The sequence below is a fragment of the Xiphias gladius genome, chromosome 19 (genome assembly GCF_016859285.1).
Source record: "Xiphias gladius isolate SHS-SW01 ecotype Sanya breed wild chromosome 19, ASM1685928v1, whole genome shotgun sequence".
Lineage (NCBI taxonomy): Eukaryota > Metazoa > Chordata > Actinopteri > Istiophoriformes > Xiphiidae > Xiphias > Xiphias gladius.
Window position 1 is genome coordinate 21,709,676 of NC_053418.1, and position 26,413 is coordinate 21,736,088.

Consider the following 26,413-nt stretch of genomic DNA (forward strand, 5'->3'; position numbering starts at 1 on the left):
TCTCAGTGACTTTTGTGAAATAGATGGAGCTTTTTAAAAAAAACTTTATGCCACTATGTCATTTGGCATTATTGTAATAGGGGTGACTCAAGCTATTACTTCATTAAAATGTATCTGACTGAGAATTAAAGATATTCACACTGGCCATGTTACAATAGAGCATAGTGGAGCCTTTAGCCCAGCTGGCACTCATAGCATATTATTAATAGCATTATTACTTCACCTTTCTCTGAATGAGTACAATACTGCCATGTTACAGGGGATTTTGGAGGAAGGAGTGTTGCTGCGGGGGGGAGAAGGGGACATAGGTGAGAGGTTCCCACACACATGATGAAAATACAGTCCTCTAAACTCGTTTATTCCTGGAGGAATTCCTTCTCTAGCTCAGAAACCATTGGAAACGGCCGGTCTATCCTCCACAATGCGAGTGTGAAATAACTGCATAGGAAATACGTAAAGTGACAATATAGGGTAGTTGACCTATGACCCGTTTGACTGACTCACTCAGCAGCACCATACCCCTGCGTGCCAAGGCTGCAGGCCACAGGTGAAGGCTATCAAGGCCGTAAGATTGTAGCATAACAGCTACCGGGTAAGGTAAGATTTCTCTCATACTAGCTGAATATTGTCTATGCCTGGTTCATTTTGGGTTCCTATTTTTCGCTAATATGATAACATAACTCGCCACCTGTAAGGTAAATAAGATACAGTGTAGCTTTCTAACTGCTAAACTGCTCTGCTGCACATTATAACTGACTTTATCTATTTTTTCGATATTTCAGACACCGTTATTTCGCTACTTTATATTTAGAATATCAACACTTGTGCTAGGTTATCTGACTATAAACACCAGGCTTGTATCTTAATGCGCAGGTGTTCATGATATTCTGTCCCTTACCACTGTAATTGTCCCAAACATGCCGGGCTCCGCTTGCTTACAGTGGGCCTCGGACATTTTGACGTGTCACTAGGAAAAGCATAGGTGTAGATAACAAAATGAATGTTTTAGCAGCTTCATTTTCAAGGTCCCGGTATTGTCGCTACTGGCTCACTGAGAGCCACTGTTACTCCAGCTGCGACATGGGAAAAAATAGGTTTTTAGCTTGCAAAATGAATGATTTACCTGTATGATTATGACAACGTTTTTGGAGTAGAGTAGGGCTGAGAAAATTAAGGAGCACTAAACTTGAACATAGGTTCTTTTTCCCCCCCTCTTTTTTTAAAATGTGGCATGGCACAGTATTTCTTTCACATTTTTTTTAGAAATATCTGTACCTTCTTGTACCATATGACAAATTAACTAAGAAGTAACCATAACTCATACAAAATACATCTGTTGACTTTGGAGTCATTTATGTGTTTCTTTTCCAACTAAAATAATGTAGAAAATGAATGCACTTAGCTTAAGTGAGTTTTAATGTGTAGCCACTCAAAAGCTTAATCTTAGATTAAACTGTACAATTTACTTGGAATATATAAAGTCTGAATAAATGTGCTGAGGCTCACCTGAAATGGTTCCAAAACCAAACCTTTGTACATCAGTGTTAGTAAGTTTATAATGTTTTAAGTTTGAAAAAAAATTTCTAACATTTAAAACTAATCATTGCTAAGATGCCCCTGGTATTTCTAATGCTGGTACTTTAGTAAACGATTAGCAACTCTGACAAATGAAGTCTGTGTTCTCATAAGTGGTTACCTGCATGCAGAAAAAGCTTAGCTGAGTTGGGAGAAGTGTTCCTTGTTAGTTGGCTTGACATATTGGCCAAAACCCAGAGACAGAGGAACATTTGTCAGATTCTGAGAAACCATTCCTTTTCCCAGTATAAGCCTATTCATTTTGTTCATCTTTTCCTTTATTAAAACTGAGCAAATCTGCTATACTGGAGTTGACCAATGCTCCAGTAATTTTTGACTCACAGGCGAGTAATGTTTTAGAGGCTCTTGGAGTACTGCTGTTTCTGTGTTGAGCTGTTTAACTACAGTTTCTTATGGAGCATGTTAATAGTATGTCGCAACAATTCAATGGCAGCAAGAAGTAATTGGGTTTTTTTTTTTTTTTTTTTGGTTTTTGAATGATAGATTTAACAGGAAAATTATTTTTTTGCCTTATTTATTACAATTTTCACCGTTCTACTTATAGTAGATGTAATTTTAATCAAAGACAGACATGCATCAGTGAACATTTTTAGTGCTCATCATAGTTTATCCTTGATTTATAGGGGAGTCGTCTCTGGTCTGGTCTCTGGTCTTTCAAAAAAACAAAAAAACAGTGATTTACACATTGATAAATAGTTATGCCTCCCTGCAGTGTGGTAAAAGTAACACTTTGGTTTAGTATTTGAAGATTTTGGAACACTTGTGTGATAATTTTCGGTTGCAGCTAAAAATTGATTTAACTTCACTACCTAACATTGTTTTCCTAATGGATTTATCAAACTAATGCCAGATAACAGTGAAGTTTGCATCCGTGTCTTTGTGTCCCGCATCTGTGAGCAATTACTGATAAAGAGATGAAACTGCAGTGTGAGCAGTGTTTGAAAGGTCACAGGCTGCACATGGAAAAACATGTACCAATGTGCCCAATTGAAGTATCACTGTCCAGTTCCCAAAGATGCAGTGTATAACACTGAGTGCAAAAGACTTGTATTGGTCTAACGGTAAAGATACTTCGCTAATGGAGTTTCCTTGAAGTAGTGAAATACTGCAACATTGGAAAAGCCACAGTAATACCTTACAAAATGAAATTTCCATTGTGCTAAGGAAAATTCCTCTCATCCATCCCTAAACGATTTCCTGTAAGTTCCCAGCAGAGGACTCACAGACGTTTTGGAAGAACATGAAACAGTGGTCATGGTACGTGGCTGTAAAGCTATAAGCAAAGCGACACATCTCCACAGTTGGAAGTCAGTTCAAATACTGAGCTTTTGAAAAACGGGAAAAAAAACCCCAAATTCAATAGTTCCACCATGTAAGCAATAAACAATGAAGTGACTATTCTCCCAAAGAGAAGCTTCACCACATTATTACGTGTTTCTATTTTTAAAGCATTTCTTAATAACAACCATATGCATCACAATAATTTTACAGCAGCAGTGGGGAAGGGTTTCAGTAAATGACTTGGAAAAAGATGTTGGTTACCTTTTATTGCTCAGCATTTTGTGGGATCTCACTATTTGGTATTCCCTAGTGTTCAGAGATGTGTTTTTGCTGAGCGGCAGTGTGACCGTGACAATGATGGGTCGTGATCAAGTCACTGTTGCCAACTCAGTGGAATGCTCCATTTCATAGAAGTGACAGAGACAGAGAAGTGATCCAGACACTGAAATGATAGCGTAGCTGTATTACCTCAGTGTATCGTGACAGTCTGTAGCGAGTGATCACATTGAAGAAAAGAACGGAGAAAGGAAAAGGAGATGACAGATTGATTAATCGGATTTGACTTTGCAGAGGAAGGATTCTTTTTAAATGTTAGTGTTATTGTTTTCTAATCCAATTTGATGAAATATTAAATTCTATTTCGTAGTTGTAATGGCTACGTGCATGAAAAGATTTTAGCATGACCTTGGTTCACAGCCACTGGAAAATGGGGGAAAAGGATACAGTGGAAAAGTGGTGACATCTTCAATTCAAAGATGTTATAAGCTCTGAATGATTTTCAGATGGAAGTTATAGTAGTTAGCCAAGGGTCAAACATTGTTTTTTTTAATAATTAACAATAAATTCTAAGTTATGTAGCATGTCTAGTCCCTTTGTGGATGCCTATATTTTGCTCATAGTGAAAGCATGAAATGTGAGTGGTTAAGGCCCCCAATGAAAATGTGTGTAGTGGTATCTCATGGTATGACTACATTTACTCGAAAGGTGGAGCGAAAAGTGTTTGTGGGTGCACAGGAAAGTTAAGAGTGGTTGTATTTAAATTACAAGGACATGGACTTTTGCAGATGTGAAACAATAGAGGCCAATTTGAAGGTTCAGGTTTGAAGGCTCAGGAAATGCGGTTCTTTGTGCTGAGTAAGCACTGTGTCAGCTCATGGTTTTCCATGTTGGTTGAGGAGTGGGGTGCTGCACAGGCCACCCTTACAGAAGGTTTTCCATCGTGGTGAATCCTCAGACGTACACGGCATCCAAAGAGTCTGTCGTCTGTGTTTATGGAGACGATGAAACATCATCCTCCGTTTTACCACAATCAGGTTAATTGAAAAAGCAGACATATACTGATATAGATATAATTGCTATAAAAAGTGTTGAAGACAGAAGGATTTTGTACAAAGTGCTTTTTACTGTCCCATCCATCTTATGTAGAAGCAAAGCTGACAAGAGTGACAGTCACAGTGATGAATGTCTTCCTTTGTCCCATCCAAAGCCTCTTTGTCACAGCTTTTTAGGGTTTGACTTACGAGCCAGTGTTTGTCGGTTTAATGTAGGACAAGTGTGTTGGCTGCTATCACATAAGCATCCATCTTCACTTTGGCAGCACAAAATGCTAACATGGCGTGTTAGGTTTTATTTGGAGTGAGGGAATTGGAGTAGCACACGTCACATTTTGCTCTGTTGGTAATTGGTCTCTTTAGACAGTCTCACATTGTCTTTAAAGATGTCAGTCACAGGATTTCAAACCAAATTGATTTCAAATGCTCTCTAAACTGTCCAAACCTTCTTTAACTCAAGTCGTTTGACATTAATGTAGCTTGGTTCATTGCAGTGTAAAATCATTTTTGCTTCATTTTCCAGTTGTCTTTGGAAATGTCATTGACACGTAGTGAAGTAAAGGTGGTTTCTGCTGTCAGTGGAGGGGACTGCTGGATGCATTAGTTTTACTAGCCTGTCACATTTCATTTGTCATTCCTCGGTGTGCTGACGCAAACACACTGTACGCAAACACTGTGCCTGACAGTGTTGATAGTCGATGTTTTTATGCAACCAGCTCTCATAACATAGTCTTTGCTTACTTGTGTTTTCCGTACAAATTGTTGAATTTTTATTGCAATTTAAAGCAAAGGGAAAAAAATGTAAGTCCTCCAATACAAGTATCACACTTCCAATACACATACTACAATTATAAGTCATGTAATTCATTAATACAATTCATTTAGAAATGTTTACTTTAATTCTTATTTTATTCACATTAGAAACACCGTGTATTTTCCATTTGGCTACTATTACTGATATATCGTTTTTTTACGCTAAGATTCTCGTGAATAATTATGAATTATTGTTAACATAATTATTATAATGGGTTTATATCCCATGAGCTTTCTTCTTGCATGACTTAATATATTGAGGGACATTTAATGTTGAGTGTGTGAATGTGAGTGAATAGGCTTTTAGGAGGATTAACCCCAACAAGTTGAGCATTAAAAATTATGCAATGAGGAAATGCAACATGTATATTTCATTGTACATGTAAAAATTAATTATAGAAAAGCAAGTGGCTAGCCCGCTAGGTGCCAATATTATCAGCTAATAAAACGAGGCAGTTTCCCATTAGGCATAACGAAGTGTATAAGAGTCACAATACTAGTGTCTCATAGTCTGTCTCCTGTTCTCATGAGAGAGATACCTGAGAGCAGGAGTTTGATCTCTATTATGAAAAAACGTAATGTCACCACAGGATGCTAAATCCACCCAATAAGAAATCTAAAGGATTCATATTTAAGATCTTGGTGGCACACTTTCCTGTTTAGAAGTATGCATAAGGCTGGACCAAGTCATGAAAATGAAATGATATGAATGTTTATGACTCCTGTCATTAAGTGTCATTGAGTAAACAATGTCATTTAAGTTAAATGGAAGTGTTGAGAAACATGATATAGTTTTAACAGTGCTATGTCAACCATATGCCCAACCTTTTTCATTTTTTTAAATTCTTTGTAGAAAATGGCTAAATGTTACTTTGCTGCTGCTTGTTAGCTTTACTAAATATGCTTTAAGCCAAGACACAAAACGAAAAACAGTCACACAAGCTGTACATATTTTATTGTAACTTATTAGGGACATAACAGGTTTTAATACATTATATTACAAATATCTTATGTACAAACACAGTATGTTGGATCTATTGACATCAACAAACCACTAAATTTATACAGTAAATACAGTGCTTGGTTCATACAAGCAAATTGGTGGATACCTGTTCAAGCAATTCAAGGTTTCAAAAGTATTTAAAAAAAAAGCAGGACTCTGAAAAGAATGAACCTCCTCAGATTTTGGTAGTGAGTTGATTTTTGTTCTTAGATCTATTGATTGTTGCATAAACAGACAGTTAATAACTTCAGTTATTGGTTTTAACAGTTTTGGCTTTATGTTAGTAAGAAAAATGGCCCTATTTTTTTAAGAGTATATTTTAATGTAATTGACAAAACTGGCCTGAATATCAACCTTGTATTAGATAAAATAAATGTTACTGTTCCTATAAATTACACATTTGAAGAATGTATTTAGAATGAAATTAAAAGTCACTGGATATGCTTCCTGTGTCAACCTCGTTTGCTTCTTACTGCGAATTAAAAAAAAAACTTTACATACATACTACATATATATTGTGCGGTTTTCTATCAAAGCTACCTAACTGAATTATTGTCATCTCTTCTTTTCATGTCAAATTAGGTTCACATTGTATTTCTCACTCAGATCAAATGAGAGCACTGTCAACTAAGCAGGTTTGTGTTGTATCAGAGACAATGTATTTATAACAACTCCTGAGCAATGAGCACATGTCTTTACTGAGTCATATGTAAAAGGGCCTAATGGTAGAGACAACTGAATAACTGTGCACAAATCTGTTGAATTGTCAGGAAGTACCGGTATATCAGCCTGATGTTTGGATATTGCACTTTCAACATCATCTTTCTCTTTGTCATCTGGCTCGGTCTGGCGCCACTCCATTAAACAAAACAGATCCAGTTTGCATCGATGTTGGGAGCTGTAATGGTTTTTGTCTAGTGAGAGATACAGTACGGTATGTGTTCCTTGGATGCTTAGTGGAAGGTATTTGGGTTTGGACGGATCATCATGACCACTTTCTTTAGCGAATAGGCTCCTCCTCTGAACTCAGCCCAGTAGACTCCATCTTGGTAGCGGCTACGGTAGTGTCCTCCTCTGTACCAAACTCCATTCAAATTTGAATGGGCGCAAGAGTTGTACCACCAGCCGCCCTTCTGGTAATGGGCACAGTTGCCTGGAAAGATTAGAAAATAAATAAAAATCAGGCTGCGTTCATTTACATAATTTGAAACATTGGTTTTGAGCTGCCAAGATTTATCCAGTTTAATGTTTTGTATCAATTAGGTTTTAACCTGTATATGCATCATGGTCTCTGTCCAGTGTTGTGAACTGTTTTCCATTATGCCAAGTAAGGGAGTCTCCAGCATTGCCATGGTAACGGCCCACCCTTAGCTTGTAGAAGTCGGCTTCAGGCTCCACTCTGAAGCTGGCATACTCTGCAAACACCTTCCTGCCAGACCAGTCCTCCAGTGTGACCAGCAGTTTGTAGTTCCCCTGGTTAGTCAGCCAGTAGATGTTCTCCAGGCCCAGCCAGTACTCACCGTCAATATTGCCAAAACCTTGCTGTGAAGTGCGGTGGTAAGAAAAACATTATCAGTACGATTAAGAAATCCTTTGTGAATGCTCTCTGAAAAGCTTTGAAGAGTAGGTTTCGATGTCTGGGGGATGATTCAGGGTCATTGCTCGTGCTTCGGAGAGAATTATGAGTTTAGCTCTTCTATGGGGTTGTTTATTGTCAGGGAACATTATTATAAATGGACGCTCTGAGTCGGATTTATAGCTCATATTGGGTGGCCAGATTTCCACTATCACTTTGTTACTGAAAACTCAGCAGGAGAGAGTGCATATAGTATGAAAGCCCACATAATGGATGCGGTCTTACTGCTTTGTTCTGGCTCTGGTCATACCGTAACTTGGTTTGTGGTATCCCCTACCCAACACATGCTTTGAAAAATGGAAGCACCCCTTCTAATAAGTTTACAGATGCAATTTCAGATCTCATGTGGTTTAAAGGTTTTTATAAAAGTCATCGAAATATCTTCATTGTTGCCCTTAGCTAAGATTTAATCAGGACCCTTGTGAATTGTTGTAATGTTTACTAGTGAACTGCTTTTCCCTGTGAGAGGGTGATCCCTTTCAAAGATAAGGAAATTAGATCCCCTTGGTAGAAATGACACAACCAACTAATATGATATTTAAGTCCAATAATCCCACATGACTCATTAATTCCAGCAACATCAAGTGGTCTTTGTAAAATGGCTTCACACTAAAATAAAAGGCTTCGGCAGTGACTTTGGCAGGTACTACATAATACATTTTGAAAGCCTAACAGTTACCTATTTATTACAAGTTCACATCTGGTTAGTGTCAAGACAACCTACATAAGCCTCCAACTTCCCTCCAAACTATGAGGTCCTTGATTTGGTGTGAGGTTGTCGCACCTTGTATGTCTCCCAGTTCCTGAAAAAGTTGACTGAGCCGTCCACCCTCCTCTGGATCACAGTCCAGCCACCTGGGTCATGTCTCTGGTCACACCACACCTGCATAAGCCTGTTGGCATTTTCTGGCTTCACCAGGTACATGCCGCTGGCAGTGTGGCCATCTTCCAGAGCCTGCAGACAATCCCTAAATGGACCTTAACAGAGAGATGACAACATGACATATATAGCATGTAAAAACCAATCAGTTGCTACAGTATCTCAAAAGTTAAGAAAAGAAAATAGAGAAAAAGCCACAGTGACACAAAGAGTTCTTATACTCTGCCCTAGGGAATCCCATTTTTCAGCAGAGGCTTTCATTTTAACAGTAGAATTGACTTTGGCTGCTCCTCTCATAAGGGAAATGGCTACCGGCTGTGCAGCCAAAAGAAACACTGGCATGAGGGCAAAGGGAATCCTGACTACTGAATGATGAAACAGGAGCAAAAACCTTCGATCATCCGTGATGCTTTACAGTGTGGTATTATTTTTTTACTTTCTTTCACTTGAGTTTTTCAGTTTTTTACTTTCCTTTTCCAGTTTTTTTTCACTTCAGACACATGTTTTGAAGAGAGGATTTCCGAGACTAAGTTGATTAATAACAGCTTGTAAATCTCTGTCTTAAAATACACTTCTCTGTCAGTAAGTCTGTTGAAGTTTTTTCCAATATTACAGTAAGTTGTGTGAAGTAACACGATACCCTCCACAGCAGGTTATGAAGATGTATTTATTGTTTGCAGCTGAAAAAAACAGCTTGTCTACAATTAATGCTGATGATAATTATTCAGCACCAGCCTTGCATTATTCTGCAGCATTAGAATTCAAGCTATAAATGTTTTGTAGCTGTTTTGCAAGGTCACGTTTGTTTAACTGGATTTTAAGGTGCAAATCAGTGAAACCTAACTTGCCTGTGTGCCATTACGATTTTACCCCAAATTCCAAACCCAATAGATATGGAAAAACACTAATGGGGCAACTGGCTCCCCTGCTTCAATTGGCCGTGAACGTGTTTAAGCTCTCATAGTTTCACACTTTTGTGGTTTGCCAACTGGCCCAGATTACAAAGTGTTTAAATAAAATGGAAACAAATAAAAAAGAGAATAAGGGGTCACACAAGGGGTTACAGGTGTGTGTGTGTGGGGGGGGGGGGGTCATCAACAGTTTGGAAGACATATTGAGTCAGACGAGGTATATGAAACAACAAAAAAAGTTTTTATACATATGTCATGAGGTTCTGCTCAGCTGACATACAGTCATAAGTGACTAGCTAGAAGTCTCAATAACAAGGTTGTTTTTGGTTGTTTTTATGAAATCACTGTGGATGATATCTGTCTCTTGGCCCACTTTCTGTCATCCATTTACTCTCAAGAATGTCTCTGTTTAACAGATACAAGCCAGAGAGCTGCCCTGCCTTGCCCTGCTCTGTTCTGCTTGATAAAGTCTGCTGCTTTGGTGGAACATATGACATATTCTTGCGTGGTGGAACAAATGACATCACTGACTCCTGGTATCACTTTCTGTTCCTACTTTATCCCCTCCCCTTTTTCATAGAGTCCATCCCTCTGTTTCTCTCTCTTGCCCTTTCAGGTCTCTCTCTTCCTCCCTGTATTCCTGCATTGTGTGGAGCGCTCTGTTCGTGTTAAGGGTTTATATAACTTTTTGGGGTGTTAGTTGGCTGCCTGTGGGCAGGAAATTACTTGCCTCCTTTCAAACATTCCATACAAAGGCTACTGTTCACATGCAGCCTAGTGAAAATGGCAAGCAATAGCACAACATGTCAATGGAAAAAGCTATTGGTAGTCATGTTGGGAATGGTTTGTTCTTTTTTCCACCATTTTAAAACTGAAGTCTTCTAACGAAAGTGAACAGCACTAGACTACTCACTGCAACTGATACCACAAAATACCCTTCACATCAATTTTAAAGCTTTATCATCCACTAAAATGTGTCCAAAAGCCCAATGGGCTTGCATCCAGCTATCCATTAGGCACATGTGTATACACACCGCTAATGTGTTTTGTGTTTTTGTGTGGGTTGATACATGGCAATTAGATGATATGCATCTCAAAAGGCGGTAGACAACAGAATTTCTGTTCCCACTGAACACTGAACGTATTCCCAGAGCCCTTTGCTCTGGGAGTTGTGGGACTTATTCAAATTCTCTATGACTGGAAGAATGGATGCTTGGTGTTGTCTTGTGATTAATGATTAAGAGGTTCACAATATAGGTAGCTTAGACACACAATCCTTTGTTTGTGACCAGTTTTTGTGATGGCAACTGGTGTGTTTGGCAAGAATCCATAAAATAAAAAGCTCATGATAGACTTTGTTTGACTCACCAGAGGGTTTGTCAGTGGTGGAGGGGCTGTGTGTGCCAGTGGGCATCGTTGGAAGAAGAGGCGGTAAGGACTTCTGGTCACTCTGGATTTCGTTGCTGATTGGGTTGTTAATTCTTGGAAGGACAGGTGGCTGGTAAGGCTTGTTAAGAGGTGGTGAAGGTGGAGGTGGCTGAGGCCGTGGCTGGGGAACGGGCACGTGACGAAGGGGAGGGCGACTCTGGCACTGCTCCTCCAACAGGGCAATAAGAGCTGATTGGTTAGTGGCCAAAGAAGCCAAGTGCTGGTACTTGTGCTCAAGATCTTTGTATCGACTGGTGAGCTGTTGCATTTCAGAAGTTTGGTTCAGGATCTTGTTCTCCATCTGAGCCAATTCTAGGGCATTGTCTCTCTTCCTGATGATCTCATGGAGCAGCTGCATGTACAGCTGAGTGACTCTGGAGTTCATGTTCCGGCTCTCCTTCCTCAAAAGCTTGACCTCATTGACAATACCTCCGTCCACCTCTACCAATTGTTGCAGGGTCTCGATCTGCCTCTTCTGTTTCTGTAGCTCCACATTTAGTAGCTCTAACTCCTGTTTGTTGACCCGATTCTCCAGCATGGCCTCTGGCTCCTTGGAGTTGACACAGATGGCTCCAGTCACTTTTTGTTGAGGCACAATGAAAGTGTAGGAGCACTTGTCTTGCTGCTGGTCAGCTGGAGCGCGCTTGCTCCTTCCAGCATAGAGAAAGTCTCTCTCTAAACCATCTTCACTACTCTCAAATTCTTGGGTCTTGTCCCTACTGTGGCTGCTGTCTGATGGACTCCCCTGAGTCTGCTGGACACCACAGGCTAATCCATAAACAAGAAGGAGCCCCAGCAGGACCATTGAATGTGGCTCCATGAGTTTTGTGTCAGACTCACCAAAGCCTGAGGAGAATGGGTAACAAATGGAGAACATAATTGTATTTTAGTGAAAAAACTATCATAACTGATTTACTTTTGTGGTCGGTAAGCGGAATACTGTATGAGCATTCAGTATCTATACAGTACCTATTCTACATATAATTCAAAGCTCTCAGGATTGGGCTGCATACATTTTGACAGGGCATCAATGGAGTCCTTCACAGCTATGCTGATTGGGACCAGAAGAAGGCTGTCTATCAGGATACACTGGTCCTGTCCTTCATTACCTGACAGAAGTGGGCAGGCACAGATGTTCTATGCATACACATTTCAACCTAACCGGGGCTGGAGGTCATTACAGCTCCCAAAAATATTGGCTACTGAAAAAGATTAGATCTGAAAGGAAATCACCCACTTGCCCTGCAGAGTGCCTCAGTGGCTGCTGTGATTTTCCATCAGAGGAAATGCATATATTCATGTGTAATACATAAATCAAGAATCTCATGGTTTTTACACTGGACTTATCACTACTGGCATGAGCACACACTGCTGTTTTCCAAATGGCTTTTAAGTGTAATTCATTGACTTCATCTGGCCTTGATCCTGGTTTGTTCGGCTATCCACTATCAAATGTATGCTGCATGCTGTTTGAAAGTTACTAATTCTTCCACTGGCCCAAAGAAAAATATTTCTTTCGTCTAATGATGTGCTCTTTAGTCAGTTACATTGCTGTTAGGGGAGTGTGTTTAGTTAAGTTTGCTGTGCTGGCTCAGGTTTTATTTGGGCGACTGCCACTGCTTGCCCTTGACACAGAGAAGCACTCCTATCTGCCTTCTTCTGCAGGCCTGGACATCTTTGCTAATGGAAAATGTGAGCCACTACCAGATGATGCTATTCATGGAACTGCTTTAAATATTGATTTTGTTGCATCATTTGTGTCCATAGCCCTTACCAACAGAGGGAAATAAGTTGCATTTCGACACTGAAATTCAACTAATCTTAATTTATGTATCGACTTTGAACATGTCTGTTTCTATTTTGACTGAAAGCTTTAACCATCAAGTTTACCGAGGAACATAATGAGGGATGACACATAACATTATCCTAATCTGTCTCAGTGTTAATTTATGTTTAATTCTTAGATATATTAATCTTAGATATATTCCTGTTTAGATTAGTTTCTTAAATTCTCTTTCCTCCTTAATGGAACCTTGTAGCACAACCCATATCTTTCTTCAAGAGTTAATGAAAATGAGATGCCTAACTGAATTCACAGTGTAGTAATTTTTTAGAGGAAAAATAAGTGCAGGCAGTTTTTGAAGATGATGTGGTGTTATTAGAAGTGGAGGGGATGCCACTCAGTGCTGAGGAGAATGTAACTCCTGTGTAAGGAGAACAAGGCCTTGAACTCCCAGGGCACCTTAATTGAAAGCTGCTGCATATTGGATTACAGAGGGGTCCTGTGTAACACCTCCCCAGAGTCAGGAGGGGCCTGTCTAATCAGAAAGCATTATAGAGAGGCCTATATTGGCTTGGTTTTGAAGAGCTGCATAAGGATTGCCAATCTTACAAGGGGTTCCCTCACACATTTGTTATAGCTTATCTTTGTGTTAAAGATAATCTACCATATAATCTTCAGCACAAAATTGGGAAGAGAGCAGAAATGTTTTTGTCTTGTTAATCCAGGCGTGCTGCCAGCACATTAGGTTGGAGACATGGAGAAGAGAAATGCAGCGCTCTCCAAGAACATGACCTCTGGCACATTCGACCCTACTGGCTTTATCTGTCTAGAATAGAATGTGTAAACACCTTTTCTTACTGGAAAAAAATGCATCAAAAAGGAGATTTAGCACATTGTACTCTTGTATAACCTTTTGTTCTTTTTGACATTATAGGTTACCTGGCCAGAAAAAAAAAAAATCACCTACAGTTCAGAGGAATGTAAGGTCTGATTCTTCCATGCATTTTCTTAAAATAGTACAGTAGCAAGTCCTCAGCTGGAATATGAATTTTAAAAAACCTTAAAGAAGAGTGTAGTCTCTCTTTAAAATTTACCATGAAACTGTCTTCTGTCAGCACAGGAAGAGATCTTTCATAGTACTGATCCAGCTATGACATAACAACAGCAAATGCTGATTGATGCAGAGACTGTAATGTCATAAATATTTTTATCACCATTCAAAGGGATACTTATCAGTTATCACTGAAATTATTTTACCGTGATTTTTAGCAATCACTAATAACAGTTTACAAGTAAGCTCATACCAAGATGATGGAGCAGCCAAGAGCCTGTCCCTTGTAATGTGCTGAGGACTGTATTTGGCTAGTGGCTCCTGTAGTTTCTCCCCCTGGAAAATGAGCTCTTTCTCTTAGAAATGTTGTGTGATTTGCCCCTGCTGCAGAGCAGTCCCATGTTGGACGTTGTTAGCCCGGAATCTCCTGCTCTAGGCTTTCCTACACTTCAAAGCTGATGGGAAAATGTTTGCAGCTTGTGATGACATGTGTGTTTGTGTGTGAGTGTATGTGGTATATACATGTCTGTGAGTGGTCTCCGGTTAATGTGTGTTTTCAAATAACAATACTTGCTGGGCCCAGACTCCCAGGGACCGGAGAGAGTCCCATCTGCCCCGACAGAGACAGCCTGTTATTAACCCATCCACAGGCTGCCAGAGGGAACAACAGTAGGCCTCCTCCTCCTCCTCCGTCTTTGCTATTAACAGCCCACACAGCTCATTATTGTCCTAACATCAGTTCATTTTAACAAGCTGCTATTGACCAGCCAATAGCTGCAATGATTAACTGGTGTTGAGAAGTGTCACATACATTGCTGGTCAAAAGTTTTAGAACATCCCCATTTTTCTAGTTTTTATTGAAATTTAAGCAGTTTAAGTCCAGTGAAAAACCTTAAATGGTACAAAGGTAAGCGGTAAACTCCCCAAGATTAAAAAAAAAAAAAAAAAAAAAAAGTTAGGTCATCAAAAACTAAAAAAATCCTGTAAATTTCATTTTTTTAAAAAGACCTTTTTCAGTGCTCAAATAATGGGAGTTGATACAAACAATGCCTACAGGTGCCCAAACTTTTGTAAATCACAAACCCTCTGTCTGTACAGAGGCAGTGTTGGAACAAACTATGTTACTACACCCTCTGATGCATTATTAGGACAATAATGTACTGCAGGATGTAGTGCTGTATATTGCTATCAGAATGGTGAGAAAAAGGCAAGTAACAAAGGAAGACAGACTGGTTGGACAGGGGTTCATTCTACAGCAAGATAATGATCAAAAACAATGGAAGAAAGTACTAGACGGTGGCTTGAAATGATTGAAGACCAGCACAGTCTCCAGACTTAAAACCCAATGGAGAATGTTTGGGTTCAACTGGACAGAAAGGTGAAAGCAAAGAAACCTGCAAGTCTGTGGGAATCTGTGGGAACTTCTGCAACAGTGTTGGGTTGAACTGTCTGAGCAATATTTGATATCCATTGTAGAAAGAACGCCACAAGTGTTTTCGACTGCTGAATGAGTCAAAAGTTTAGATTAAATTTAGTTAATCACGAAGATCTTATTATTCCTTGTTTTTAAAGTCTTCAATTATTTGTTAGAAAATACTGAGACTGATTAGGTTATGTTAATTTAAATGGAAAAATGATCTAATGGAAAAACTGAGGTGTTCTAAATTTTTTTGGCTGGTAGTTTAAGTCTACTCTTCTTGGGGCCTAAAAACAAATGTTGGAATGGCCGTGAATAACAACTTACATCGTAATTTGATTGGCAGCCCCTCTTGGGTAATTTCTTCAAGTCTGCTTCACACCAAAATGTTTTGGTTTAGCTGTCTTCAGGTGGTAAGTCTGGGTTTACACGACTTCTCCCTCTGGATTTCACTTAATGTTAAATCAAGTGTGATAGGCAGGTGCAGCGGATAGGTCAGTGTGTCTCTGACCAGTGTTGCGTTCAAGCCTTTTTGGTCATGCTCAGCACATATTAATTAGAAGGTGGGCAGCCTTGCTCAGACTGGCTGATGTTTCGCTCCCCAGACCCTCTCATTTCAGCGTGAGCATGGCATTCCTCACATTCTTCGTCACCTCATTAGAGTGAGCTGCCATACACACATGGAGAGTCAGTGGTGGTGGCAGACGTAGAGAGCTAGACCCTCTAGACACAGGACCACAACACCCCTTATCCCCGCCGCACCTATAAGACATACTGAATCTACTGACCCAATTCATTCCCAGTGTCCTACTTTCTGTGTGAATGCTTCATAATCACATCATCACCATCCACAGCAGGAGATCACAACACGACTACTAAGCACCTAATTTGTCAGTAGCCAAAAAGAAGTGGACACTTTGCAGGACGGGTTTATGCTGCATGTTCAAATTAGCGCCATCTCCGCTGAGAACTGGCAGAGTCTCCTGCATGACACCCAATATGTGTTGGATCAGAGTCAAAGTCAATTTGCTCATGGTAATTTGCACCATTACTTTACATTTAGGGTGACCTCATTCTTTCCTCAAGCATGTAATCCTTGTAAGCGTGTAACATGGCATTTGGAACATGATTAACCTCAGCTACCTGCTCAGTTTGATGGTACAGGACAGTATTTGCTTTGTCTCTGCATTTGGCAGGAGAGTGGAAGTTTTTGTTGAAATTTAGGTTTCATTCTGTGTCTCTTGCTGCTTGGTGCGTTCTTCCGTACCTCACTTGTGATCTGAGTCAAACAGGGAGGCAGGGGGTCCATAAGAATTGTTTCGATAACTTAAAGTATTCTACCTCCAAGCCCCCTTGTGCAAACATTGCCCTGGCAACAGAAACAAAGAACGGATTCAACCGCATGCTTCCCTGTCCTCTGGAGCCCAGGGGAACATCCTGAAGCTGCAGACTGCTTGACATAATAAGGTTATCTTTTTTCTTTTTTAGAAGTGAATGTGACTTTTTAGATATTAGAAAAGATATATCTGTCAGCATGTATAACCCAAGGCTCCTACTGTGTACACACACTATTCACGGCCCACGTGCCTTTATTTTACACTTTTGGGGTGCTGTGACCTGACAAACTGAGTGTTTTATCGGTAGTGAAGAAGCACTTAGCCTAGAGAGCCTGTTCTCCATCATCCCCATTCACTGAATTAACTCTTGTCAACCAAGGCTATCAGTCATCTGGCTGGATAGTCATCAGGAAGTTGTTGGCACTGTTGGCACCAAATAGTGCATCAGATAACAGATGCTGCATGACGACTGCTGAATTTAAGATCAAACAGAATCATTACGCAGTTTGAGAGGGATTGGCCAAAGTCTGACTTAAATCAGTTAAATAAGATAACAAAATAACTGGTTCACCATCAGGTTAGAAATATCTGGGGTGACTGGTTCTGAGCTCACTAACAACTTGTGTCTTACCAAGAAAGGTCATAATTTGCTGTGTAAGAGTATTTGTTACAAACAGGAGCAATTTATCAATGCAGAGAATTGAAGTAATTTTTATACATATGCAGTTTCCCTGTTAAATAAACCAATAAATAAGATAAATATATAAACAAGTCAAAGGTTACACAATGCTTACGAGATAACTGTAGAGTATTGATGAAGCTCCCTCAGTTGCCTTGCCCTCCTGCCAGAGCTGATTGAAGTTTCTCCTGGTAGAGAGTCATCCCAAGTGTGAAAGCTGCACCCCTGCGTCCGCTTCTCCCCTTTTCTGTGCTCTGCACGCCTAGTTACTCACTCTTTTTCACCTCAGTCCATTTCACCAGCCAAGAGGTAGATGTGTTGTAAAGACTATTATTAAAAGACTGTCATTAGCCCAACAGAAGCTCAACTTGCCAGAAACTCTTCAGCAAACATTGAGTTGATTGTTCCAAAATCCACTTGAAAAAGTTGGAACACTTTCAAGCGAAAACTGATAACTTCAGTTGGATAGTGGAGATAGTTTCCTGATAAATGGTGAGAGTCCGGGGCAGGTTGTGTTCTGCCTGTGGCCTGTTAGGAGAAGACTGTCACTTCTCTGTGGACTGAATCCATCACTTCTGCCTCAGAGCTCTAAGAGGCTGTCTCTCTCAACTGCACCTCTCTCTCTCCTTCTCTCTGTCTCTCTCTCTCTCTCTCCCCCTCCTTAGTGCCTTTAAATGATGAGAAATCTTCTAGCAGTTTTAGTAGGCCGACAAACTGAGCTCAGAGCCTCCCCCTCTCCTTAAAATGAACACATTCTTGTGTAAAGCAACAGCCTTCTTTCTCCACCCCTCCTCCCCATGGCACAAAAGAGATCCACAAGCATGCACAACACGAGGCATACAGACACACACACACACACACACACACACTTCTCAAATTTCCAACCCCCTGCCCCCTGGCCACTGGTTCACCACCACCACCACTATTTCTGGCCTGGACTGCCGGGTTCTTGTGGTGGTGGACAGCAGTGATGTTACACTGATCAGATCCTAATTGGGCGTGAATGAACACTTGCCCTGAGAGAGACGGCAAGACGCTGACTGATACGGAGCAGATCCAGGTGTTCGACTTAGACCAGGTCTGGGTGAGCAACTGCTGACCCTGGTTTATAGCCTGGAGGTGAGATGTCTGAAACGGGCTGAATCTCTGTATAGTGCAGCACACTTGAACTACATCTTACTGGGGATAATCACATAATTATTTCAGAAGCGACGCTGTACTTACCTGTGTTCATGTGTGTTGGTGGACAATAGGATATGAAAGGCACTGTCCTGTCAGAGTGTGGACCATCCTGCCAACGATCCATAATTTTCTTAGTCAAAGACTTGGCTTTCGGATACTGTTGCCTTGGCTGCTGTCTGATGTTTTTGTAGTGTCTTCCTGTTTTCAATAAGAGTTAAGTTGTCCAGCCACCAATGTTGTGACTGGATTTCCTCTTACTGCAAAGAGTATTTAGCTGTAGTTTAATAGTATTTAATATTTTATTAAATAGTATTTTAAAATTTTCTATTCAGTGTGCATAGAAACTTCAGAATTGCAATTGGTTTTAAGTGCTGTTTTACCTATTTAAATGAAATTGTGTGGACAAATTAGTAACACCAGTTGGACAACTCTGTTACTATATAACTAGTTTTTTGCCTTGAGCAAATAAAAATTCGGCATCATTCCAGCACCTAACAGTAGTCGTCTTATCAGGCACCAGTAAATCATACAGTATATGCCAAAAGATTGTGAATTTACTTGAGACTTTTAGCGTAGCTTTGTGTTTAATACAATTTCTAAGTTTTGCTGAGGAGTTTGTTTTACAATGCACGGAACGTGTGAAATATCCTCTCCAGAGTATAAACATTAAATACTCTATGTTACAGATGGTTACTGACTTTTATGTATGTTAACTATAAACTCTGAAAGGGCTGCAATGTGTATAAAATAGAAAAGGAAGGGGAAAAAATTAACAATGAATGAGAAAAAGTCGCATGTCTCTCTCATGCCAAAGTTTGGTATACATTCTTTGTTTTCTACTGTGTATGCAGCTGTTAGAGTGCTCCTACTGATTGTTAACTGTACTGTCAGCATTTTCCATTGTATTGGTTTAAATTTCTACGTACAATTCCCTTTAAGCCTATAGATTTAAATAGTTGCCTCACTGCATCACTGAAATCCAGGCCTCTTGTACAGTAGGCATTCATGTGGTTTACTTCAACTTTGGAGAAATGTTCCCATGCACTATTAGCCAAATGCAGTAAGACTGGAAAAGCTATTCACACTAAGTAGCATTTAACCTTTCTGATGTCATTTGCTGTAACATCCTTGGGGCATAATTTAATAGTAACGGAAAGAAAATATTGTAAACTACAAAGTGCTGAAAATGCAACCAGATTGTAGATTACACGAGTAAAATATCTGTGAAGAACCTAATCACCACAATAAACATAATAATTTTGTATATTACATAAAGGATTATATTAGTTTCACATTTGTGTATGATTTCTTTGTTGAGTCAATGTATTTAAAGGCAGGCGGCCGTTGATTTCTTCCACGGTCGAATTAAGTTTCTTCCTTGAGTGAGTGGAAGTGTCTAAATGGATTCCCTAATGAGACGGCGAGAATGTACAACTGGCTTTATGAGACAAAGTTCCTGGCAGAAGATACTGAACCAGCATGACGTGGACAAATTCATTTCGTAACATCCAAGATTAAGCCAGACTGAAGGACCGGTCACACATTTGACAGGTTAATCCCTTAAAGAGATTTTTGATCAAAGAAAATGTGACTGAATATTATTTCTCCTGCGTCACATGTTATACTGATCTAGTATTATTCAGATGTTTATTCCCTCCTTTTTTCCACTCCTGTCACTTCCACTGAAAACTGTAGCTGACTTTGTGGCTAACTGGTGAATCTCGTTCTTACTCATTGGGTCTCATCCAAAACCGTGGTGTTGGTGCAGTGATTAGTTCTCTTTCCATCACTAATCCGCAGCAGGTGGAGGAACACAGGATCATAAAATGTCAGGGGGAAAATGTTACTACCATATTGAAATAGCAACCAATGGTATCCATTTTTAAGCTGCTAGCACCACATGGGAGAGATCATGGAAAGTGGCTTCATGTAGGAAATTTTTCACAGATGAGTTTCTATGTTGGTGAATGAATGAGCATTTTGAGAGAGTTGTGCATTGGTTTACCAGTTCAACCAGATTAGCAGGTGGAAAGCTTCAAAGCTACAATTTGTGGCCAGTTGAGTGAGAATGTAGCGTTTAAGATGGGATAATTGCTTATTTATGTTATTAGTTTTGACACTCACAAATAGGCCAAATTATCAAGTAAATTTCAGATTCGATAAAAAAATTTTATTCAGCAAAATAATAGTCACATACTGGTAATAGCTGCTAAATTATTGAATTGTATTCATTCTCTTAGTGCAACTTGCATGGGAGTTTAAACAAAACAAGCTCACACAGATATGAGGAAGTGAAGTAAGAATTGTGAGTCTGCAGCACTTTTGTATGTCAAACACAGCTTTTTTAGATAAGATAAGCCCCGCATTTTAAAATTAATATATAAGTGTTTCAAATATTAAAATATGGGGGGAAAAAACTGGTGTTAACCTAGAAACTCATGATCTGTCCCCATTTGAATGTTGTTCATTATAAAAGCTGTGGCGCTGCAGAGGCCCTACTCAAGAGGAAATACTATTGGGTAGAAAACAAGTGTAACAGTTTGCAAAGAAATTAGGAGTGCTTTAGAATGACGGATATACAGCATAGCCTTTTTTCCATGAGCTAATGTGTCGGCAACAACGGGCCTCCTTTTAGAGCTGAGAGGAAAATCATGACATCATAGTTTTTATCGCTTTCAAGGCAAGTGGATGTATGAAATCTTCTGTATAAAATAACCATATCCTTGAATAAAAATATTATAAAACATTTGTACAAAATATTTAGTAAGCCAATTTCTTAAATCCTACAAATTTGCAAGGTGAGTTTTTAAGATGCATTTCTAAGTTGAACTACTTAAAGGTACGACAGCATACCGTGGAATATATTTCAGCTTCAGTATGAAGAGCTACACATTAACATGTTTCATCTAAACAGGTGACATATTACAAATAAGTGCAAAAAATGTATAAGCAGATATATTTTTACAGATTATAAGAAAACCATAAAATATGGAATAAAGATATTCAGTATATTATAGCTGGATTTGGGGGCACAGGGCAAAAAAAAAAAAAAAACTGTTGAGCCCCTTTTACCTCCAAGTTCCTATCAAATGCATAATATACTGCACTACCTGGCTCTTGGTTTTCTGTACAGTATGTCAGTAAGTTTGTGATGATTTGATGAAACACAACTTTATTTTGGAAAATGCACCATGTAAGTACAATATATAACAATATTCAGTACAATAATGAATATTGAACTTAATTCTGACCATCTAGAAGACAGGGCCACAAGACTATCACAATGCAGGACTTGCACTTAATATTGTACTTAAGTACAAATTCCCAATCAAATTTGCAAATAATCAAATTACCCTGCAGCTGCTCTGCTTTGTAGGGAATCCAGCCTTAAATTTACCATCCCCAACCCCCCTTATATCTAGACCAGAAAGACAAATGCAGGATCAAAAAGTAGCTCAAGTAGAGTTAAAAAGGTGCAGTTTGCCATAGGCTAAGTGCTCTTACCTCTGTATGAGGCTAAGATGGGTTGAAAGGGTAAGGCAGAGTTACTACATTATTACTGATGTTTTTATTATATAGAAGTAAAATCTTTGATATAAAATCCTACAGCACTGAGTTTAAATAAGAATTTCTGTCATCAGAGTAAAGTTACCATTAAGGGAGAACTGTGATGGATGTCATTTCTCATGATATTTAACTTAATCCGAGTAATGTTTTCATGAATGGGACCAGATGTAAGGAGGTTGTGTGTTGGCTGTCAGTATATGGACCCAATATGAGGGGCTTACTGTGTGAGGCCACCATAGTGACCTTTGTTTAAACACGGGTATGTACAAGGCCAGCATGTCTCCTGTCCGCCAGCCATGATGGATGATTCTGTGGTGACCTGTATCAACCTTGTCACCACTGGCCTACTGGTGCTTAATGTTTGTTGTCCATGTTTGATTGACAAGCTTATTACAACTGCGAATTAAGTTTTGTAAATTGCTGTCGTAATAGGCCTTTTTTCCATGTTTATTCTGTGTGGCTATCATATGAATCAACTGGTAGTGAAACAAATTTATCAAAATAGAAATATTAATATTTTCCCCTGTGATGTGGCGTGGAAAGAGTTTGCTTAATTATTCCATGGCCTTGCTGTGTAGGACACATTGTGCCTGGTGGCTAGGCCTACAAAGACTGTTCTGTTGGGAGGAAAATTTTGAGTTTTATGATCTGAGTGGAAAGAATGGGACTGGCTCAGGATTTTGTCAAGCTCACCCCAACTGTTGCAGAAACCACCAAATGAGAGCAGTAAATATGGAACGTGTGAGAATTCGGAGCAACAGGATTTCATTCAGACTTCATTAGTCGGATGTTGAAAAGCATGAGCAACCTGTGTGGCCTTGTCTGAAATTTACTCAGCATAACTCATGCAGTGATTTGACAATATATTGCCAAAAAAGCTGGAGCTGCAAATAACATTAGGCAGCATGTGACCAACTTTTATTAGTTTAGATTCAGTTCAGAAGTTCACTATACTTCCCTGTTGTTTATACTTGCAGCCTGTTTCTAAACAAGCATTAACCCCTAAACCACCTCATTATCCTACATATATTACTTTTGACCTCATGCCTTGTAGCATGGAATTTAAAGATCAAGGTTACGATACCTATTTGTCATGAGTGCCAAAGATTTACCGTATGGTCTCCAGACATGTTTTACAAGAGGGCCGTCTTTACATCATTTGGAAAGAATCCAAAGGAACATGCTCTGCAGGTAAAGGCTTTTTAAACAAGTGCTGTGATTTGGGATCCATGGAAGCAGCAGAGAGCAACAAATAAAGGCCATCCTTATGTAAATATAATGATGCGTGACCTAATGTGCTGGTGAAAGACAACAGCAGTGGTTGTATATGGGTATTCATGAGTAGATTTGAAGGAGGCAACCCGATTGCCTGTCAAAGACTCAGGAGGAAAGCGCTGTAATATAGGAGAGTGCTGAAGTTTTCATGGAAAACACATATAGCTCTATCATCAGGGGAGGCTGTCAGTAGAAGAGTTAAGGTTTCAGAAATCTGAGCTCTCAGTGGAGTTTGTGACACTGTATGGATTATGTCAGCAGCATATTTGACCTACTTTTTTGGCCCTATGGCCATTGCTTGCGCAAGTACGAAAAACTCCCTACAAAACTTTGTTATTGTAGGAAGAACAGGACATTACACATTCAACACGATATGTATGTACTCTCTGCTAAATGCCTGATGTTCTTTAAACACTATGTTTTGCAACTCTGACAGGCAGGAACACACACTGCAGCCAGGGCCTGCTTAGCAGTGAAAGTTATTATCTTCAAGTCACACTTGGAGCCAATCATGAATCTTGGATCTCAGTTACGTTAGGCTCATCCCACATATTTATTTGACAGCTTTGTTTTTATAGCAGTGGTGATCACTCTTTAAATTTCACCTTCATGGCTCTCTCAAATATTATTGGACATTTATTAGGCAACAATATCAATTTTTAACAAGCCAGCCTCCAAGCCAGGTGTGAGATGTTAACACAGGGATCGTAGCCTGTTTCTCTCTGGTATCAGCCGCTGGACTATAGAGAACAAGGTGTATTCTGTAGCTGTGTATTTAGGTTGAGGTCTGCTAGCTTTTATCACCGATGTCCTGGGTAAAGAACAGCTTGGGGAATGATGGGTACGGCACTCTGGTTCAAGATGAACCATAGCTCATTTCCGCGTGGTTTATGGAATTACTGATGACAGCAGGGACACCCTGAAAACCCATAGCTCAGCCTTACTTTAAACACTGTTACTATATTACAATGTCTGACACTGAACAAAGTAGCATTAGAGAAGCATTATGTGTAAGAAGTCATGAGATCATAGTGTTTATGATGATATCCCAAAATGGGAAATTTTGGTACTAATAATTTCATCATAGAATATGTGTATCTACAAGTCTCCAGCCTGTCAGAGAAGTTCTGTTTGATCATTTTCTGTGGGATGAAACTGATAAAGTGCAGCATTGCTAAAATAATACCTCTTACAATAATATCCTCATGCCAAGGACTTGTGTTGGACTAGTGGTTGGTATCATTTTTTGAAACTAATTTTTTGCAGTTGTTACATTTTGTTATATACCTTCTGTCTTTTGTGAACTTATATATCATACATGCTTGATAAGCTTTATGTCACTGAAAAAACTATACGGTATATGTGCATTGACACGTGTAACCAGTGCATAAATGTAAGTGTAGTACGTCCAAACATTGCTTTTAGGAATCGGAGAAAACAGAAAAGCATGGTGCTTGCTAAATCAACGCTTAGAGCAAATTTGGGACCGACACACAAGAGTCTGTTCTCGCAGCCAACCCCACTAATGACCCACAGAATTCTTGTGTCAGGCCTTGTACACATACTACATATGTTGGCATGATATGTGGATCAGGCTGTATGAATCAGCACAGTAAGTCATGTTGTTGTTTTTTATGTCGCCAGCTAGTTAAATACATGTCCTTTGTCACCCCTTCTTCACCAAGCAACCCGCTTTACGCATACATGTCTGACCCTGATGTTGATGTGTGTTGTCTTTGTGGTGTGTTGGAAGATTGCTTGTACACTAACACTTGACCAGAGAGTAGAGAAGGTCTGTTGATAGGAAGCTTGAACTAAAATCCCCAAAAATTAGAGGTAGGCATTTACAAGTAGTAAGTAAATGTTGAGACTTGAAAATTAAGCGCAGGCAAACTTCAATGAATATGTTTACGCCAGTAAGTATAAAAATTTATCTTCAGCAACACCTTTATTTAATATCCCGTAAACTGAAGGCAGTCGTAAGCACCCCATACTAAGAACTGAATCAGTCTCACACCATATAGTATAGGTCACCATGTTTTGATTTAAAATTGAAGCACCCCAGTCATTATGATTCTTAATGAACAGCATGGAGTGATAAATCTTTTGTCTTGCCTTTGCCAAATCTGATTACTGACATCTAAGTGCTTTTTATGTACCTAACAAGCAAAACACAAATCAAAACAGATTTATAAATTGTGTCTTTTGTTTTTAATTTTATCCATCTTTGCATTTTATTAAGCACATTTTCACTTAATAAGCAGGTTTCCCAAGTGAAAGCCATTGACCTGAAACTCCCAGGGAGTACTCACTCCAGTTTATGTGATCAAAATCAGTCAAGTGTGGCCTTTTTCATCCCTGTGTTTCAACAAAGCATGTGTTTGCTTGACCCTACTATAAACACTGAACCCGCTGTGAATATTAAATTATTTTCCATTTTGGCTAAAATGTTACTCTGCTAATGAGCTCCAAACCATTTGAACTTAAAAGTTATAAAATACCCCTTTATATTCCTTTTATTCCCAGGCCTTTGGTGTGTTGACATCAGTCGACAAATTAAAGGAAAGATCAATCACTGCGATTTCTTACCACCTGAGAGACCAGGGCTAATGCTGCATTTTGTGGGCCTTGAGGTTATTGTGGGCAAATTTCATGATACTCAAATTAATATAATACTATGATAATAATTATATAAGAAAAATTAATACATGGCACCATAGAAATAAATAATTGTAAATTAATATAATGAAAGCAAAAGTATAACTTTTGCTAACTTTCAAACTATAACTACCATTTTAACAAATTATGATATGGAAATGTAACAGCACGTATGTTGATAAGCAACATGTCCGGGCTGCTAACAATAACAAACAGTGGATTATTTGTCTTATATTTATGTATTTTATTTATTGGTCTGTTTCATCTAATCTCTTTACCAGTGAATGCCGACCAGCTGAATGCAAACCCCTGGCAAATATAACATGGTCACTTGATATTTCCAGATTTAACAGGTTGAATGAGGTCACACAAACGCACCATTAAAAAAGTGATGAATCCAAGCTGTGGATTTTCTGTTAGTTAAGGCTGCACAAGATACATTGGCCATGTCTGCACAGTTTATGCTAAGCTAACTGGCTGCTGGCCTTAGGTTGAACAGACATGAGAGTGGTATCTGTTTTCTCACCTCTCTCCTTGCCAATGTATTGCCTTACGTTTGAACAGTGCAAGTACTGTATGTGCAAT

General features: G+C 39.3%; 1 protein-coding gene and 1 long non-coding RNA gene across 4 annotated transcripts in view; one reads left to right on the top strand and one right to left on the bottom strand.

The window, feature by feature from the left end:
- Positions 1 to 495: 495 nt before the first annotated feature.
- LOC120805240 overlaps positions 496 to 26,413 on the top strand; it is a 43,680-nt gene continuing 17,762 nt past the window's right edge. For 2 of the 3 annotated variants that reach the window (XR_005709535.1, XR_005709538.1), the window contains exon 1: positions 496 to 592. This is a non-coding gene — a long non-coding RNA (uncharacterized LOC120805240). The remainder of the gene's footprint in view (positions 593 to 26,413) is intronic. The other variant, XR_005709537.1, reaches the window with a different exon arrangement.
- On the bottom strand, positions 5,975 to 17,790 carry angptl2b (angiopoietin-like 2b). Its single transcript, XM_040155288.1, has 5 exons — positions 17,262 to 17,790; positions 10,820 to 11,725; positions 8,445 to 8,638; positions 7,296 to 7,566; positions 5,975 to 7,177 (listed from the first exon to the last, which is right to left on the bottom strand). Exons 2-5 carry the CDS (start codon positions 11,697 to 11,699, stop codon positions 6,978 to 6,980), a joined length of 1,545 nt encoding a protein of 514 aa, XP_040011222.1. The 5' UTR covers positions 11,700 to 11,725; positions 17,262 to 17,790; the 3' UTR covers positions 5,975 to 6,977.